This window comes from Tachysurus fulvidraco, chromosome 12, assembly GCF_022655615.1.
Source record: "Tachysurus fulvidraco isolate hzauxx_2018 chromosome 12, HZAU_PFXX_2.0, whole genome shotgun sequence".
NCBI classification, from domain to species: Eukaryota; Metazoa; Chordata; class Actinopteri; order Siluriformes; family Bagridae; genus Tachysurus; species Tachysurus fulvidraco.
The window spans coordinates 21,556,274-21,573,362 of NC_062529.1; the positions used below are offsets into that span (position 1 = coordinate 21,556,274).

Sequence of the window (17,089 nt, forward strand, 5' to 3'; positions counted from 1 at the left end):
AGATGAAAAAAATCCATCTCTATTATTAAAAAACTGAAGTCAAAGCACAATTAACCACACCTTGTTCTGGTGCTGTAACAGAACTTGATAAACTGGATTAGGCGTGTAAGAGTAGCGTTAAAATTAAGAAAGGAAGAGGTTAAAGATAACAGTCTTCATTTACGAAGCATATTCGAAGCATACAAAGAAAAAGTATAGTTTAACCTTAACCTTCTTTTTCATTTTTGTAATATTTGTGCATTAGAAAGCCCCAGTCTGGACTAATTATAGACAAAAAAGAAACAATTTCAATCAATATGAATCTCACACACGGGGCGGCAAGGTGGCTTAGTGGTTAGCACGTTCACCTCACACCTACACAATTGGGGGTTCGAATCCCACCTCCGCCTTGTGTGTGTGGAGTTTGCATGTTCTCCCCGTGCCTCGGGGGTTTCCTCCGGGTACTCCGGTTTCCTCCACCGGTCCAAAGACATGCATGGTAGGTTGATTGGCATCTCTGGAAAATTGTTCGTAGTGTGTGTGTGTGAGTGAATGAGAGTGTGTGTGTGTGTGTGTGTGTGTGTGTGTGCCCTGCGATGGGTTGGCACTCCGTCCAGGGTGTATCCTGCCTCGATGCCCGATGACGCCTGAGGCACAGGCTCCCCGTGATCCGAGAAGTTCGAATAAGCGGTAGAAAATGAATGAATGAATGAATGAATGAATCTCACACACTCTGAGAAAGGAGCTGTTTGCCCTCTTCCTCATACATGAGCTCATAGATGCCCACGATTGACTAGTGCCTTAGTGATTAACACCTTAGTGATTAACAGTTTAGGCCTCTTGTCTCTCAGCCATGGATGGATGTGGCATCAGGTTTCAAACTCATGATCTCTATGAATGGTTTTCAGTCGTGCCATTCAAAAGCCCAAGAGAGAATGGCATACCTTTTCGTCTCCGTCAATCAGAGTGAAACAAACCAATCATAGGTGTCTGTGAATTCATATATAGAGGACAGATAGCATGATAGGAACATAGAAATATCAGGAATATAGCTGTTAGCTTTAGCAAGATGGGAAGAACTAGCTTGTGGATGGCAACTGGCAAAATGGCCACATTATGTTGCTGTTGTTGCCCTTCCGCTGCTGTCTCTTTGGTGTCACCACAGTGGATCATCTGATCCGCAAATCTGATTTGGCACAGCTTTTATGCAAGATAACTTTCCTGACACAACCCTCACAAATTTGACTTTTTTTCTGATGAATGTGACTCTGAATCTTTGTAGAGTCTGTGCCTTGAATTAGCCAAAATACAAATTTTGCATATGCAGTCACAGCCTCACCCACAGCCACCTGTGTATTTGAGGAACTTCCAGTTTCACTTTTACAGTGTTGTCATCATGTAAAAGCGTCAGATACTCGTGGGTGTACAAATAGCACCAAGGCAGTCTTGGAAGATTCGGCACTAAATACAGCACAACAAAAATAGTGAACTAAAAAAACACCATCAACTTTACTTTATCGGATCCGATGGCTAAACGTTGTTTTTTACATGAATATTTGTGCCAATTTGTCTTGCAAAACTTGAGCTATGAGCAAATATTGGCTAATAAATGAAGAAAGGATATGCGGAAAGGACACGAGTAACATATAGAGAATGTGAACATTGTGGTTTTGAAGGAGAAAGGAATGAAACATGGGAGAAACTAAATAGGTTGGGTAATGGGGAAGTTAACAAACTGCTCCAGTTTCAATGTCACTACGCATTAAATCTGATGGAAACTAATCAACTTCATACAAAAGAGCCAGTCACACAACATGGCCTACTTCCTTTCTATTTTTGTCTCTTCTGCTCTCTCGGTTTACAGAGGAGTGCATAAATAGCGGATTATTGTTTGAAATTAACCTCACACACAATGATCCAGATATTTCTGAACAACAAAAGTCATTTGTCATTTGGTAATTTGCAAAAATCTTAAAACTGGCCATTCTTGAAACATTATATATTTTTAACACCCTTTTATTAGTAATTCTATTGTTGGCTTCACATGAGACTACAGACATGTATAACGTGTGAAGGCTTTGTCTGTCTCTACAGGAAAAGCCAAAGAACGTCACCAGAAATGGACAGTTTTATGTTTTTTTTTTTATTGGCATCAGGTGTAGACAAGTGCTGCTCAGGTGAGAGCTTCTGTCTTCACACTGGTTGGTTGGTTAGCAGGTAGGTAGGTTTGTTAGTCAGCTTTTTTGGAAGTTACCTAGGACGTTACAGTAGGTTAGTTGGTTGGTTTGGTAGGTACAGTAGGTAGGAGTCAAGAGTCCAGAAGCCTTTAATGTCATTTTAACTATATATAGCTTACGCAGTACATAGTGAAATGAGACGTTTCTCCAGGAGCATGGTGCTAAATAGAACAATGGTAGAGCTACATAGTACAACACGGTGCTAAGGACTTAAACTAAGTTAGTCCTAGCCACATAGATTGCATCTGTGCAAACATTCATTTTCTACCACTTATCCGAACTACCTCGGGTCACGGGAATCTCAGGCGTCATCGGGCATCAAGGCAGGATTCACCCTGGACAAAGTGCCAGCCCATCGCAGGGCACACACACACTCTCATTCACTCACACACACACACACTACGGACAATTTTCCAGAGATGCCAATCAACCTACCATGCATGTCTTTGGACCGAGGGAGGAAACCGGAGTACCCGGAGGAAACCCCCGAGGCACGGGGAGAACATGCAAACTCCACACACAGAAGGCGGAGGCGAGAATCGAACCCCCAACACTGTAGGTGTGAGGCAAACGTGCAAACCACTAAGCCACCGTGCCCCCCCTACGGTGCAAATATACGATACAAAACACTATAAGACAATCCACAAAGACAATCCACAAAAGCAGCACCGACCAAAAACAGCATGTAAACAGTTTTGATACGAGTTGTGCTGTAGACATGGGTGTATATTGGAAGAATGTGTATTTGGTGCAGATCCAGGATCCAGTTACAGAGGGTGGTGTTCAGTCCAAGCAGGCTCAGCTTCTTAATCTGCACAGTTGCACTTTAGGTGGCTAGGACTAACTTACTAAGTCCTTAGCTCTGTCTTTGTTTTATGTAGCAGCCTGGTCCTGGAGAAACATCTCATTTCACTGTGTACTGCAACAGCTATATAAGGTGGGTGAGGGCTAAATAAAGGGTCAATGGCAATGCCATCGTCTACGGAGCGGTTTGGATGATACGCAAACTGCAAGGGATCCGGTGAGCGTGTAAGCTCGATGTGCCTCATAACAAGCCTCTCGAAGCACTTTATTACACTGGTTGTGAGTGTGATGGGACAATAGTCATTGAGACATTCGCTTGTAAACAATACAGTGAAGACATTCGCTTGTTGTTCTGCACATTCACTGAGGAATGTTGTCTGGTCCAGCAGACTTTCAGGGGGTTAACTCAGACAGAGTATCTGGTCATTGGGAGGAGGGATAGTCTTCCTTGCTGCTACAATGTTTGTAGGTTGTTGTTTGTTGGATAGGTAGGGAGGTTGGTTCAGTTGGTTGGTTGGTAGGTAGGTTGTTGTGTAGTCGGAGGGTAGGGAGGCTGGGCTGGTTGGTTGGGGGTGGGTTGATATGTTGGTGTTTGGTGGGGTAGATAGGGAGGTTGTTCAGGTTGGTTGGTTGGTAGGTAGGTTGTTCTGTAGTGGGAGGGTGGTAAAGCTGGTCTGGTTGGTTGGGGGGTGGGTTAATATGTTGGTGTTTGGTGGGGTAGATAGGGAGGTTGTTCCGGTTGGTTGAGAGTTAGGTAGGTTGTTGTTTGGTGGGTGGGTAGGGAGGTTGGTATATTTGGTTGTTTAGTGGGTGGGTAGGTAGGTAAATAGGTTCAGTTGGTAGGTCAGTAGGTATGTAGGTAGGCTTGTTGGTGGATAGGTAGGTAGGTAGGTTGGTTAGGTTGGGTAATAGTTAGTTAGGTACCCAGATATGAATATCTGTTTCATTAAACAGATATAAATAAGGACAGTGACTTTAACTATCAGCAAATAAAGTTAGAGCCTTTCCTTTAATTTACGGGCTGGAAATATTATTAACTGTCACAAAGTTTCAAAGATTTAGAATTGCACAAGTTAATTCACTCAAAATAACAAAACGAACATGCTTTAAGAAAGAAATCTTTCCTTAGAGCATCTCACAAACAACGTCTTGTACACCATCAATCCTTACTGGATTGATGGTGCACCTGAGCTTCACCTGAGCTTCAGATTTCACCCACGTCCAAATGCCAAACTGAACTGAAATTTATTTAAATCAATGAATTGCTTGCACCTGAGGTTTCTGACGAGGCTATTCTTCTGTGGCAGGTTTAAAAATTCAATAAGGAACTTCATGCGCTCCCGCGTCTCTTGGGATGAGAGGCCGTGGATCCGGCCAAAGAACCAGAGCGTGTCACTGATTGTAAACTCGTTATACAGAGCTATGTCCTGCCAGAAGAAAAACACACAGGCAAACACACACTAATGCTGCAATTATATATTTTAAGAAATAAAAATGGAATCTAAAAAATTTCTTGGTCATGAACTGTAGAAACCAATCAATTAGTTGTATATTTTTCTCTACAAAATGTGCTTTCAGAGAGATGTGTGTATTTAGTTTACGTAGTTATAATCTCACCTGTGGCATGTATCCCACCATCCTTCCCGGAACCTCATGTCCGGGGAATGTTGGTGGCTTCCCAAGCACGCTGATGTGACCTCGAGAGATCTTCAAAGTTCCCACGATGCACTTCAGCAGAGTGGTTTTCCCGCAACCGCTCGGGCCCAGCAAGCCATAACTGATAAACACATTAATTAAGTTAGTATAAAATGTATAGATTGGCTGATAGGTAAAGGTGTTGTCATGACGTGGGGCAGGAAGCGGACCTAGACGCAGGATAGCAAAAACACAACAGGGTTTAATAACGAAAGAAACACTAAACAGGACACGGACTGAAGACAGGACAAGACAACAGTAGATTCCGCGCTGCCATCGGCAACGCTGCACACTTAAATACAAAACAATGATGACACAATGAGGAGCAGGTGTGGTGACAGAGAGGAGCAAACGAAGGCGGGGCAGACACGTGACGAGAAACGTAAACAAACAACTGCACGTGGCCAAAGTCCGGGCTGAATCATGACAGGTGTGAAGATCTTGTAGTGAATTCCTTTTCTCTTCTTATTTTTTAAGCATTTTGAGTCAAATCTGGTCCCCACCCTTGTATTGTCTGTGTATTGTGTTTATCTCCCTATTTATCTTTATGAGCTGATTTGTTTTCAGAGCTTTTAAACAGGCAAACATCATTTAAACAAGTTAATTTATATTGCTAAAAGCTTCTTTTTCTTCCAGCTTTTCCCTTCAGGGGTCGCCACAGCGAATCATCTCTCTCCACCTATCCCTTATCTTCTGCATCCTCAACACTTGCACCCACTAGCTTCATATCCTCATTAATGACATCCATATACCTCCTCTTCGGCCTTCCTCTTTGCCTCCTGCCTGGCAGCTCCATGTACAACATTCTCCTACCGATATACCCACTCTCCCTCCTCTGAACATGTCCAAACCATCTTAATCTGTCTCCCTAACTTTGTCCCCCAAACGTCCAACATGAGCTGTCCCTCTGATGTACTCGTTCCTAATCCTGTCTAATCTTGTCTCTCCCAAAGAGAACCTCAACATCTTTAGCTCGGCTACCTCTAGCTCTGACTCCTGTCTCTCCTTCAGTGACACTGTCTCTAAACCGTACAGCATGGCCGGTCTCACCACCGTCCCGTACACCTTCCCCTTGATTCTCGCTGATATTTGCCTATCACACAGAACTCCCGACACCTTTCTCCACCCATTCCAACCTGCCTGCACTCGCTTCTTTACCTCTTTCCCACTCTCTCCATTACTCTGTACTGTTGACCCTAAGTATTTAAACTCCTGTACCTTCTTCACCTCTTCACCCTGTAACCTAACTGTTATTTTTATTTTATCTTTCCATTATTTACAACCAGCATGTGTCAAAGATACAGGAAATGCCAGTGTTACAAATTATGAGAATTATTTTTATATTGCTAAAAACGATCCTCATAATCTGTAACACTGACATTTGAAATGAAAAGATAAAATCAAAATAAACCACAGATAAGATGATGAACCTGATATATAAGTCTAATCATCTTCAACAACAAGAGGATCCTAATCACAGCAGTGGAACTGAAAACATGCTCGACTGCAATTTACAATTTGAGACGTTAGATATCCTTGCGATTAGGATGCATGGTGGTGAAAAGTGCTATATAAACCTGCATGAAGTACATAAACAGACAACTGGTCAGAACAGAGAGATAAAATATCTGAGTCTGTACATGTGTCTCTGAGTGCATAATTTCCTGCTTGAATAGAAATGTGGTGTGACCAGTGTGACGTGTGACATGTGACATGTTAACATGTGTGTGTTACTGAGGGTAGAAGGGTTATTGAGTGCTGAATGTTGCATGGAGTTATATCGCAAGCCTCATCTTGTATCTATCAAATGTATGGTTTAACACACACACACACACACACACACACACACACACACACACACACACACACACACACACACACACACACACACACGCACAGACACAAACACACACAGGAGTGTTTCCTGTCTAGTAATACTGTCCATAGTCAAGAAGCCTGAGAAGTGTGTGTGTGTGTGTGTGTGTGTGTGTGTGATGGATGGCTTGGACTATGCCATGCCTGAACATCAGGGGGACTTTCTGGCAGGTTTTGTTTGTTTCTAACGTGTATTCCCTGCCCTATACGTCCCACCTCTGCACACCTGTTCCTAATGTCTTCCCAGTTGCCTTCCCTATTTAATCCTGTGGTGTTGTGTCTGTTTTTTTGCTGGGTCCTTGTTGCTGCATGCCCCCTGTTCTCTGTTTTATGCTCTTGTTTTTGGTTTTGTTGTATCTTGTTTATTTTGTAGTTTTGTTCGTGTTTTTTTTTTTGTTCTTTCCTCATGTTTCCTTGTTTCCGTGTTTGGTTGGTCTAGTTTTAACTTTAATAAAAACCCTTGTTACCTAGGTGGCACGGTGGCTTAGTGTTTTGCACGTTTGCCTCACACCTCCAGGTTTTGGGGTTCGATTCCCGCCTCCGCCTTGTGTGTGTGAAGTTTGCATTTTCTCCCCGTGCCTCGGGGGTTTCCTCCGGGTACTCTGGTTTCGTCCCCCGGTCCAAAGACATGCATGGTAGGTTGTTTGGCATCTCTGGAAAATTGTCTGTAGTGTGTGAGTGAATGAGAGTGTGTGTGTGTGAGTGAATGAGAGTGTGTGTGTGCCCTGCGATAGGTTGGCACTCCGTCCAGGGTGTATCCTGCTTTGATACCCGATGACGCCTGAGATGGGCACAGGCACCCCGAGAAGTTCGGATAAACGGTAGAAAATGAGTGAATGAATGTTACCTGCCATCCCAGAATTTGGGTCTGATTTTCAACTCTGTGGAGGCATGCCTTTTTCTGACCGTGTGTGTGTGTGTGTGTTAAAGTACACATAGTGTCACACAACACTTTTTTACATTTGTGACAATATCTAATGCTTAAGCAATGTATAAACCGCAAACAAAGCTCTCACTGTTTTTTTGTTATCTTTTTTTTTTTACACAATTCTCCGTTTGTGTTCTGCACGGGTTCACAAGCTAGATCATTTTTATCTCTGCATGTAATAAAAATAAGGAATCGTTTTCGATCATCTTGCCAGAATTCTTTGTAGCTTAATTTACACAGGGAAGGAAAACGAAGCCTCGATCTTTACTTTATCAGTCTGTTCATGGTCTTTTCCTGATACGTCATAACAGAACATGTACATTCTTTGCCCTGTGTGTTTCTGCTAGATTTTCTTTCTTAGTTTTTCCTCTAGTTTGTTCTAATCACACTTCTTCCATTTTAGCTGTAAAATCATTTCCATCTACCTTCTCAGTACATGAAGGTTATATAAATAATCTCACTATAATAGATTTGTTCTACTTATTAACACCGTAGAGTATTTTATGTATTTTATTCCTGATTTTTCCACATTGTTTAACATCCTGCTCTAGAGAGATTGTGTATTTATATATTATCTTTATTATTTGTTTTTTCTGTTGACAAAAATGTTCTTTCTATTCAGCAAAACCCAGAAAAAACTCTAAGCAGCTGATACGTCTCTGATAGTCCTGAGAACATAAAGTGCTTTTTACACATGGAAAGCTGAAACCTTGTCTTTGTGGATCCTGAGGATAAGGTTATCGTCAGGTTTAGAAATAACAGCAGGAAATAGTTATACATACAATTATATTTTGAGAGAGAGAGAGAGAGAGAGAGAGAGAGAGAGAGAGAGAGAGAGAGAGAGAGAGAGAAAGGGTCTGTGTGTGTCAAAGGAAAGAGTCATCTGCATGTTTGGGACTGAAACAACAGGAGCGTTGTATGTATAAATCAGTGGAATAAAAACGTTTTGAACATGTGAAGTGTGTGTGTGTGTGTGTGTGTGTGTGTGTGTGTGTGTGTGTGTGTGTGTGTTGTGTGTGTGCGTGTGAGAGATTGACAGAGAGAGGGCACATTTTCAATACTCACATCTGACCCTGAGTTACAGTAAGGTTGAGGCTGCTGAGGACTCGCAGCTTGCCGTAGGAGCGACACACATCCCGACACTGAATAGCTGAACTGCAGCTCGCAGAGAGAGAAGCCTCCAGATCTGCCTTCATCATCTCACACTCACCACCACGCTACACACACACACACACACACACCCACACACACAGAAACAATTTTAATGCAAACTGATAGACAAGACCAAACCAAACTTGCACAACGTCGTCCTGACAGAATTAAGAAATGAGGAAACGGGACAACGAGTAAAACCGTTGGCGAAGAAAAAAACTCCTGATTTCTTCATCTTACGTCTCCTCAAAGAAAACGTCACATCTACAATTACAGAACTGACCTTTATGTATCCCTTTTACCTTCATGCTTTATTACAACGAGCGTAACAGTATTAAAACCTATAGCTGGGACTGTTTTAGAAATTCTAATATTTCACTGTAGACTTTTAGATATCGTGATCTGCCGTCACGACGAACCTACAGTACGTTCGCTTACCTGTGTACTAAAGAGACACGTTTCTGTTTGTTGTTCGAACTCAAGGTGGATTTTTTTCACAGCTTTTTATTTATTTACTTTTTTACAACATTACCATGTCAGCTGTCATGTGAATCATCAACTGACTCCATTTCCTCTGAGTATAATTGTCAAAAATTGTCACCAAACTGGTTCGGAGCGTTAACAAGGAAAAATCTGCGCATTACCAACACCTACACAATGCATCTGACCGCATAATGCATTCAATTCAGCTTGTTATATTCGTCACTATGCAGCATGCGGCATGATGGAAACTATCTGCACTATTCTCATGCTACGTGCAAGTGCACAGCGAATCGCACCCGAGACGTCGTTTTCGATGGCGACTTCAGCCGTATATATATAAATACGTTGTGTAAACATAAGTACATAAAGTACATAAAACATCATTTATTTTGCAAAATTCCAAAGTATGTTACTGTTAGTAATCATTAGTTTCAGAACAGCACACAGCTCACTAACAGCTCACTAACTTCAGCATCAGTGATGAGGAAATTGTCTCTTTTCACTGAGTCGAGTTATTTGACTCAGTTCACCCAAAAGAGTCGATTCTTTCAGCTCCCAGACGACTCCTTTATGTGAATGAGAGTTAGTACATGAGTTATATAAAAATTATTAGCTTATTACACAAATCTTGCCGATGACATTTGTAATAACATAACAATATTATCTTGTCAACTCAGTATTATTAAAGAGAGGCCGTGCCTAATGAACAAACAACCGCAATCACGGCATCTCCACGCAGCTGAAACTGCGTCATGAAATCTTCCATCTAATTATCAAAACAACATTGCTTTGCATTACTCTATATACATCTCCAAAAGTATTGGAACGACCCGGTCAAGTCTTGAAGACACCTGTAGACGTTTGTGTATTGGATCGAATGTACTGTAAAATAAGAGACTGCGGTTGAGACTTTCAGCTTTCTGATAGTTGGCCTGTTCAACAAGTTTAAACATACCACCTTCGCTTTGAACCCATCCACTTTTCAAGTGATGAAAAACTGTCAAAAACCTGAATGACAGGTGTTTCTCAGAAACCGAGAAAAAAAGAGAAAAAACATCTTTAATTAGAAAAGCACTGCAAATGTGCATGCAGTGAGCATCCATGCATTAAGCTTACCGTGCTACTGTTTGGGCTTCTGTACAAAGTGGTATTTTCATTTTCATTTTCAATCGTCTCTGTATATATTTCACGGTCTCCTACATGCATCCGAGAATCAAACACGTGTCTTCTCATTAAAATATTTCATGTCTTCCCATGAAATATATCATGTTTTAATATATAACATGATGCGCCATGAGATTATTAGAAAACGATCGATGAGGCATTACGGCACAAAGCGGATCTACTGTACTGTTCACGCTACAAAAAGGATTTTTTCCCCCCGATATCAGCACATGCTGAAGTGGTTTATTCCTCTTATGCCGCATAAATCCGTCATCCATCACAGTTTTTAATTAATCGGAGATTCAAACATAACAATTATTAAGACTCATTTTAACATTAAATAAAGGTTAAATGAGTCTAAAGCTGCTATTTACCTTGCAGTAAATACAGAAGTGCTGTGAGAGCCACTGATATAGAAAGTAATCGACAATGAACTGGATATTTTGTCCTTATTGTGCAGCATCAAAATAACCACAAGGTCTACAATTAAGGTAAAAAACATTAGATGTTTTGCTTCCCCTGTGCATATCATGTTTACTCCAAGGGTTCTGTTTCTATAGTCTGTTAAACCAAACCCCAGACAAACTTCTCTAATGGCTCAAATCACAAACCTACTCTATTTATAAATGCACTACATAGGGCATGATGCTCAGGACCCAATGTAATGCAATGAATTTGATCAAATGCATTAAAGCATGAGTGAGTTACAGTACCTGCACCAACGCGTAGCTCTCTCAGTGAATGTATAAAAACATAAATAAATAAATGAATAAATACATTAATCTGGTGATCTGTGGCCCCGTGCAGCGCGCGTGCGTGCGTGCGTGCGAAAGGCAGGTCCGTCTTTTAAACCATTCTACCTTATTGTTATGCAAATATATTCAGACACTTGAATACTGATTGGGCGTCAACTTTGCTGACGTCATGCAGCGCGTTCCTTCGATATGGAAAGCCATCGAGACCAATGTCAAGTGGAAAACTTGACTATTTGTATGTCGTATGAGGTGTAAATACGGTACACTTCACTAATATAATACACATCGTTACTACCTCTGTGCGTGCAGCTGCTATGCTAGCTTGGGTATCTAATGTATATCTGAGAGATTATAATCAGCGTCCACTAGATGGCGCGTCTGAACCGAATCGGTGGTCATTTTGATTCATCCCAGTGAATCGAATCTTTTGAACCGAGTCGTTCCGTTCATCTGTTTCCACAAGTTAGAATCAGCAGCGGACATTTTGAGTCGTCCCAGTGGATCGAATCTTTTGAACCGAATCATTCCGTTCATCTGTTTCCAAAAGTTAGAATTAGAAGTGGTCATTTTGATTCATCCCAGTAAATCGAATCTTTTGATCCGAATCGTTCCGTTCATCTGTTTCCAGAAGTTAGAGTCAGCGGTGGTCATTTTGAGTCAAACGAGTGATTCGAATCTTTTGAACCAAATTGTTCCGTTCATCTGTTTCCACAAGTTAGAATCAGCAGTGGTCATTTTGATTTATCCCATTTTGATTCATCCTAAGTGAATCGAATCTTTTAAACCGAGTTGTTCCGTTTATCTGTTTCCACAATTTAGAACCAGCAGTGGTCATTTTGATTCATCCCAGTGAATCGAACATTTTGGACCGAATCGTTGGACAAAAACATTTAAATTATGTTCAACATACTCCAGGAATCGAATGGAATCAAATTGTGTTGAATTAAATAGCTTGGTCATTTTGATTCATCCCAGTGAATCGAATCTTTTGAACCGAGTCGTTCCGTTCATCTGTTTCCACAAGTTAAAATCAGCAGTAGAGGTCTTCTTGGGTCTAAAGAAATGTACCCGACCTGAAGTGACCCAAATCACTTTTTACCCGAACCCGACGTGCATAATTTTTTTAAAAGAAAGACCCGACCCGAGACAAACCCGAAAAAATTAGACCCGAGTCCGACCCTATTGTTTGGCATTTTTTTTTAACCTGACTGGACCCGATTGTTGCACACACCGATGCAGCCCTGCATGCACCAGTCAGACAGAAAAGTAACCGCTACAGCGTGGATGGAATTCTACAACATGGGAGAATTCTCGTGGTCTCGGAAAACCCGTTACTATATGATCGTGACACCCAAAAATAACCACGAAAATCCATGTGTTTGAGGAAACATGGACACAACATTAAAAATAATACAATATAAATATTAATAATTTATTACTTTTTTTTATCAATAACAATGTATTTAAAACAAAAAGATTGTTTTAGGTAAAGTTTAAAAATTACTAAACTTAATATTAATACTTTCCAATAATTCTTATCTCCTCACACACATGAACCTGATAGGACAGCATTGGAATATATCACATCTGGTCGGCATATCGGATCGTAGTCGCAGTTCAAATTTTTGAACGGATCCAATGCTCAAAACGGATCTGAAAATTACGGATCCGCAGATGGTCGGCACCTCACGCAGCGACTTTGCGACTCTCCATAGGAAATGAATGACTAACGGTGTGAAGGCCACTTTAGACCCGAACCCACTCGGGTCGGACCTCGGGTTTTTGGATCTAAGTGGACCCGTGAAGACATCTACAGTGGTCATTTTGAGTCATCCCTGTGAATCGAATCTTTTGAACCGATTCGTTCCATTTATCTGTTTCCACAAGTTAGAATCAGCAGTGGTCATTTTGATTTATCCCAGTGAATAGAATCTTATAAACCGAGTCGTTCCGGTCATTATGATTCATGCCTGTGAATCGAATCATTTGATACCTTTCACTAAAATGTTCACATTTGTTCATTGATTCGTTTAGAAAAAAATTTTGTTGTTATAAAATGTGCATGTCCGCAAAAGATTCGTTTAAAAACACAGATTCGTTCACAAACGAACCACCCCAGATTTACACCACTACGCCGTTGACCGTTTTGACACCTCTGGCTTTCCATACTCACAGCTCACTCACTGTACCCTGTCCCTTGCAGATGCCCTGCTTCGTTTTCTGCGACCAGGATCTTAAATCATATTTAAAAATCACCATTTCGGATTGCTCTCAGACCTACATGTAGATCGGATCTCAATGCCCAGGGGTCTGTTTTCTAAATCTCATGTCATCTCCATCTCATCTCAGCACGTCGGTATCTGAGATTTGAGCTCGGATGCTGCGCGTTTATTCCACCAGATTATAATTCCACCAGATTATAAACGACATGCACCTAAAAACTGCTGAATGCACAAAACGTTACCAGTTTCTCCATCTCCGTGCTCCCACGAGGACAGTGTGCACCTCCGGTCTGGGCCATGGAGCCGGTCGGTAAAGCGCACGAGCTGACCGTGATGCGGTAACGTCAGTGCACGCGCAGATGTGCGTGTTAACCCGTTAGACCCTGAACTGCAATGTATCACAACGGGCACGTGTAAATAACCACACACTGAATGCACACTGATTCAAACGTGTGATTTATTACGTCACTGTAATGCAGAAACAAGGGAACATCTTTAAACGTGTTTTGCAAGTAAAACGTCAACCTGTGCAAGCTCATCTACACATTTTCTTCTTTTTGTTTGTTAATAATAATTATGGATAAATCGTGAATTAATGTCGTTACCCAGATTACACCATCCTCCACAACTACATCCTTCTGAGTGTCTCATACTGAACAGTGCACGTGCCTGACGTCATGAAACGGATTTTATGGAGGCCTGAAGCAAGCAATGGAAATATTTATTAGAGGACCCGTTGCCCATTGTCCTCTCTCTACCTCACACAACACACAAATGTTCATGCTGCACAGGTGGAAACACAGTTAAACAGGTGGAACAATTATACAGGTTTAAACACAGTTAAACAGGTGGAAACACAGTTAAACAGGTGGAAACACAGTTAAACAGGTGGAAACAATTAAACAGGTGGAAACACAGTTAAACAGGTGGAAACAATTAAGCAGGTGGAAACACAGTTAAACAGGTGGAAACAATTAAACAGGTGGGAACAATTAAACAGATGGAAACACAGTTAAACAGGTGGAAACAATTAACCAGGTGGAAACACAATTATACAGGTTTAAACACAGTTAAACAGGTGGAAACACAATTAAACAGGTGGAAACACAGTTAAACAGGTGGAAACAATTAAACAGGTGGAAACACAATTAAACAAGTGGAAACAATTAAACAGGTGGAAACAATTAAATAGGTGGAAACACAGTTAAACAGGTGGAAACAATTAACCAGGTGGAAACAATTAAACAGGTGGAAACACAAACAGATAAAAACACAGTTAAACAGGTGGAAACACAGTTAAACAGGTGGAAACAATTAACCAGGTGAAAACACAATTAAACAGGTGGAAACAATTAAACAGGTGGAAACACAATTAATTCCATATTGCATCTGGTTACCAATTGTATCTTATCTAAAACAATATCAGAGAGTGGGAATCGGAGCCAGTACACTAACACAACTGCAGAAAAACATTAAGGACAAGACTTTGAGGGAAATTAACAGTCTTTACTTTTAAAGCCTTAATTGAATACAAAAAAACTTTACAAAGGCAACAATATCCAAAGATCTCACAAAAGAGAAAAATAAAGTACAAATCCTGTATAAACAAATAAGGGGTTAGAAATAAATATAAAAAGTAACAAATAACAAGGTTTTTACAGACGATCGACCAAACAATGAAAGACCAAGACGAAGCAAAGAAGGGATTTTATACATGCTAATGATAGTGTAATGAGATTGGGCTTGTGCTCTCTGTCTCCCTCTGCTGGCCAGATCCTGATATGAAACATGGCACGCTATTTGTTTTTTTTAATGGCTCTTTGAAAAAAAAATGCTTCAACTCAAACTCAAAAAAATGGCTCTTTGGTAAAAAAAAATTAAATAAATACATAAATAAAAAGTTATCCGTCTCCTGCTTTAGAATTTTCATAGAAGGTTTGGAATTCAACCTCTACAAATGACCCAAAAAACATCTGCATGCTGCACTGCCCAAAACAGCCCAGCAACTTTGTGGAAACAAAGCTCTTATCACTCCTCAAATCCTCTAGCACCGCTTAATTGTTACCACCATCTTTCAGGCTACAAGGAAGACATCGAGGCATCAAGACTCTGTCCAGGCAGTGACTGTCAGTGGTGGAATGAACTTCATCTAGATTTCTAAAGAGCTGAGTCCTTGGCTGTATTCATATGACATTTAAAGTCCTGCCTCTTTCTGAAATACTTAAGCTAGCACTTGTCTGTTGAGTCTTCTTGGTGTATTTCCTCCCAACCCAACTCTTAGACTGATGTTGTATTCCTAGTCTGTGATCTAGTGATGATGTGTTGATGTAATCTTTAATATAAACTTATATAAATGAGCTCAGAGGAAAATGGCAAGATAGGTCTTAGCTGCCAAGAAGGATATAGTCTTAAATGATTCTTTACAACCGTAGTGAGCAGAAAAGCATTTCAGCATGCACAAAACATTCAACCTTTGGTGGAGAAGCTACAAGAGATGCTACAAGACCACATCAGGTTCCACACCTTCCAGCCAAGAACATGAATCTGAGCATATCATAAGCACAGACTCACCCACACTGAACAACAGAAGACTGGAAAGGTACAAAAGTGACCTGGTCTTTGTCCATTTACCCTTTTCCCCAAAGCTATTAGAGTCTGTGCTTTGCAGGTTTAATAGAACCTGTAACAAATGTGTGTGTGTGTGTGTGTGTGTGTGTGTGTGTGTGAGAATGAGCTCCTTGTCAAATACGTCTTATGTATGAAAAGTTTAATTTTATAAAATGGTCAAGGGGTGCCAATAGTTCTGAATTATCTGTACATTATTGAGATTCTATAGGCATATGTAGACAATGCACATTAAGCCTAATATTTAGTCATCAATCTACTGTCTAAATGAGTTAAACTGAATCAACAACATAGTCAATTCTAAAATTATTGGCACCCTTTTACGCTCAGTTTCAGGCTATCGTTTAGAAAACAAGCAGGCGACAAACGTACGGATGTGTTAACAGGCGGTTTATTAGATAAAAGTTAAGACAACTCACAAATCGGCTAAACAGCACAGATAAAATCTACAGAGATAATAAATATAGCGGATAATAAATCAGTCTTCTGATCGCTGAACGTTGATCGTTGCTCTCATATTTTAGCTATACGTATTTGGACCATTCTTGTTTCTTAAATGATGCATTTTTATTACTTTACTAATACAGAAACAGTGCAGTTAGAGTTGTTAGTGTTAGGAATGTTTAAGTAATGTGTTAATTGTCACTAGTATTAAACTTTGCAATGTTAATCCCAGGTAAAGTATGAGCAGTGTGAAACAAGATAACCCAGGATGCTGTTTACTCCGAATTTACGATCATCCAGAGGGAACTATTTCACATGATAAGCCCTTATGAAGCTTCTGTTGATTCGTTCTAGTTATCGATTTTATTGAATCACTCAAATGATTCACTCCAAAAAATAAAATAAATAAAAGAGCACAATCTGTGCACAAATTCGGAAATAGGCCAGATAAAATAATCAATGATTTTTATACATTTATCCCCAGGGTGGTCCAGCAGCAGGATGCGGCATGGCCCGGGGTTGATTAACAGGCAAAGGGATAAGTCTCAATGCTGGTTCCAAGCCTAGATAAAACCGAGAGGGTGTCCAAGAGTGTCCAAAAGTGAGTATGACGTGAAACTCTGTGGATCGGATGATCGGCTGTGGCGACCCTAAATAAGGAGCAGCCGAAAGACGACGACAACAAATTCGTTCTAAAATTTTAACTGTAAATTCACATGAATTGGG

General features: G+C 40.7%; 1 protein-coding gene across 5 annotated transcripts in view; it reads right to left on the reverse strand.

The window, feature by feature from the left end:
- The window catches only part of abch1 (ATP-binding cassette, sub-family H, member 1), a 39,794-nt gene extending 26,109 nt beyond the window's left edge, over positions 1 to 13,685 (reverse strand). For 2 of the 5 annotated variants that reach the window (XM_027143054.2, XM_027143053.2), the window contains exons 1-4: positions 13,537 to 13,685; positions 8,584 to 8,735; positions 4,638 to 4,797; positions 4,293 to 4,447 (exon numbers count right to left, since the gene is read on the reverse strand). In XM_027143054.2, the coding sequence (XP_026998855.1) occupies positions 4,293 to 4,447; positions 4,638 to 4,797; positions 8,584 to 8,735; positions 13,537 to 13,593 (524 nt within the window). In that variant the 5' untranslated portion in view covers positions 13,594 to 13,685. Of the gene's footprint in view, positions 1 to 4,292; positions 4,448 to 4,637; positions 4,798 to 8,583; positions 8,736 to 9,620; positions 9,718 to 11,030; positions 11,188 to 13,536 lie in introns of those variants that run through there. The other 3 variants (XM_047821280.1, XM_027143057.2, XM_027143055.2) reach the window with 3 other exon arrangements.
- Between the last annotated feature and the right edge of the window lie 3,404 nt (positions 13,686 to 17,089).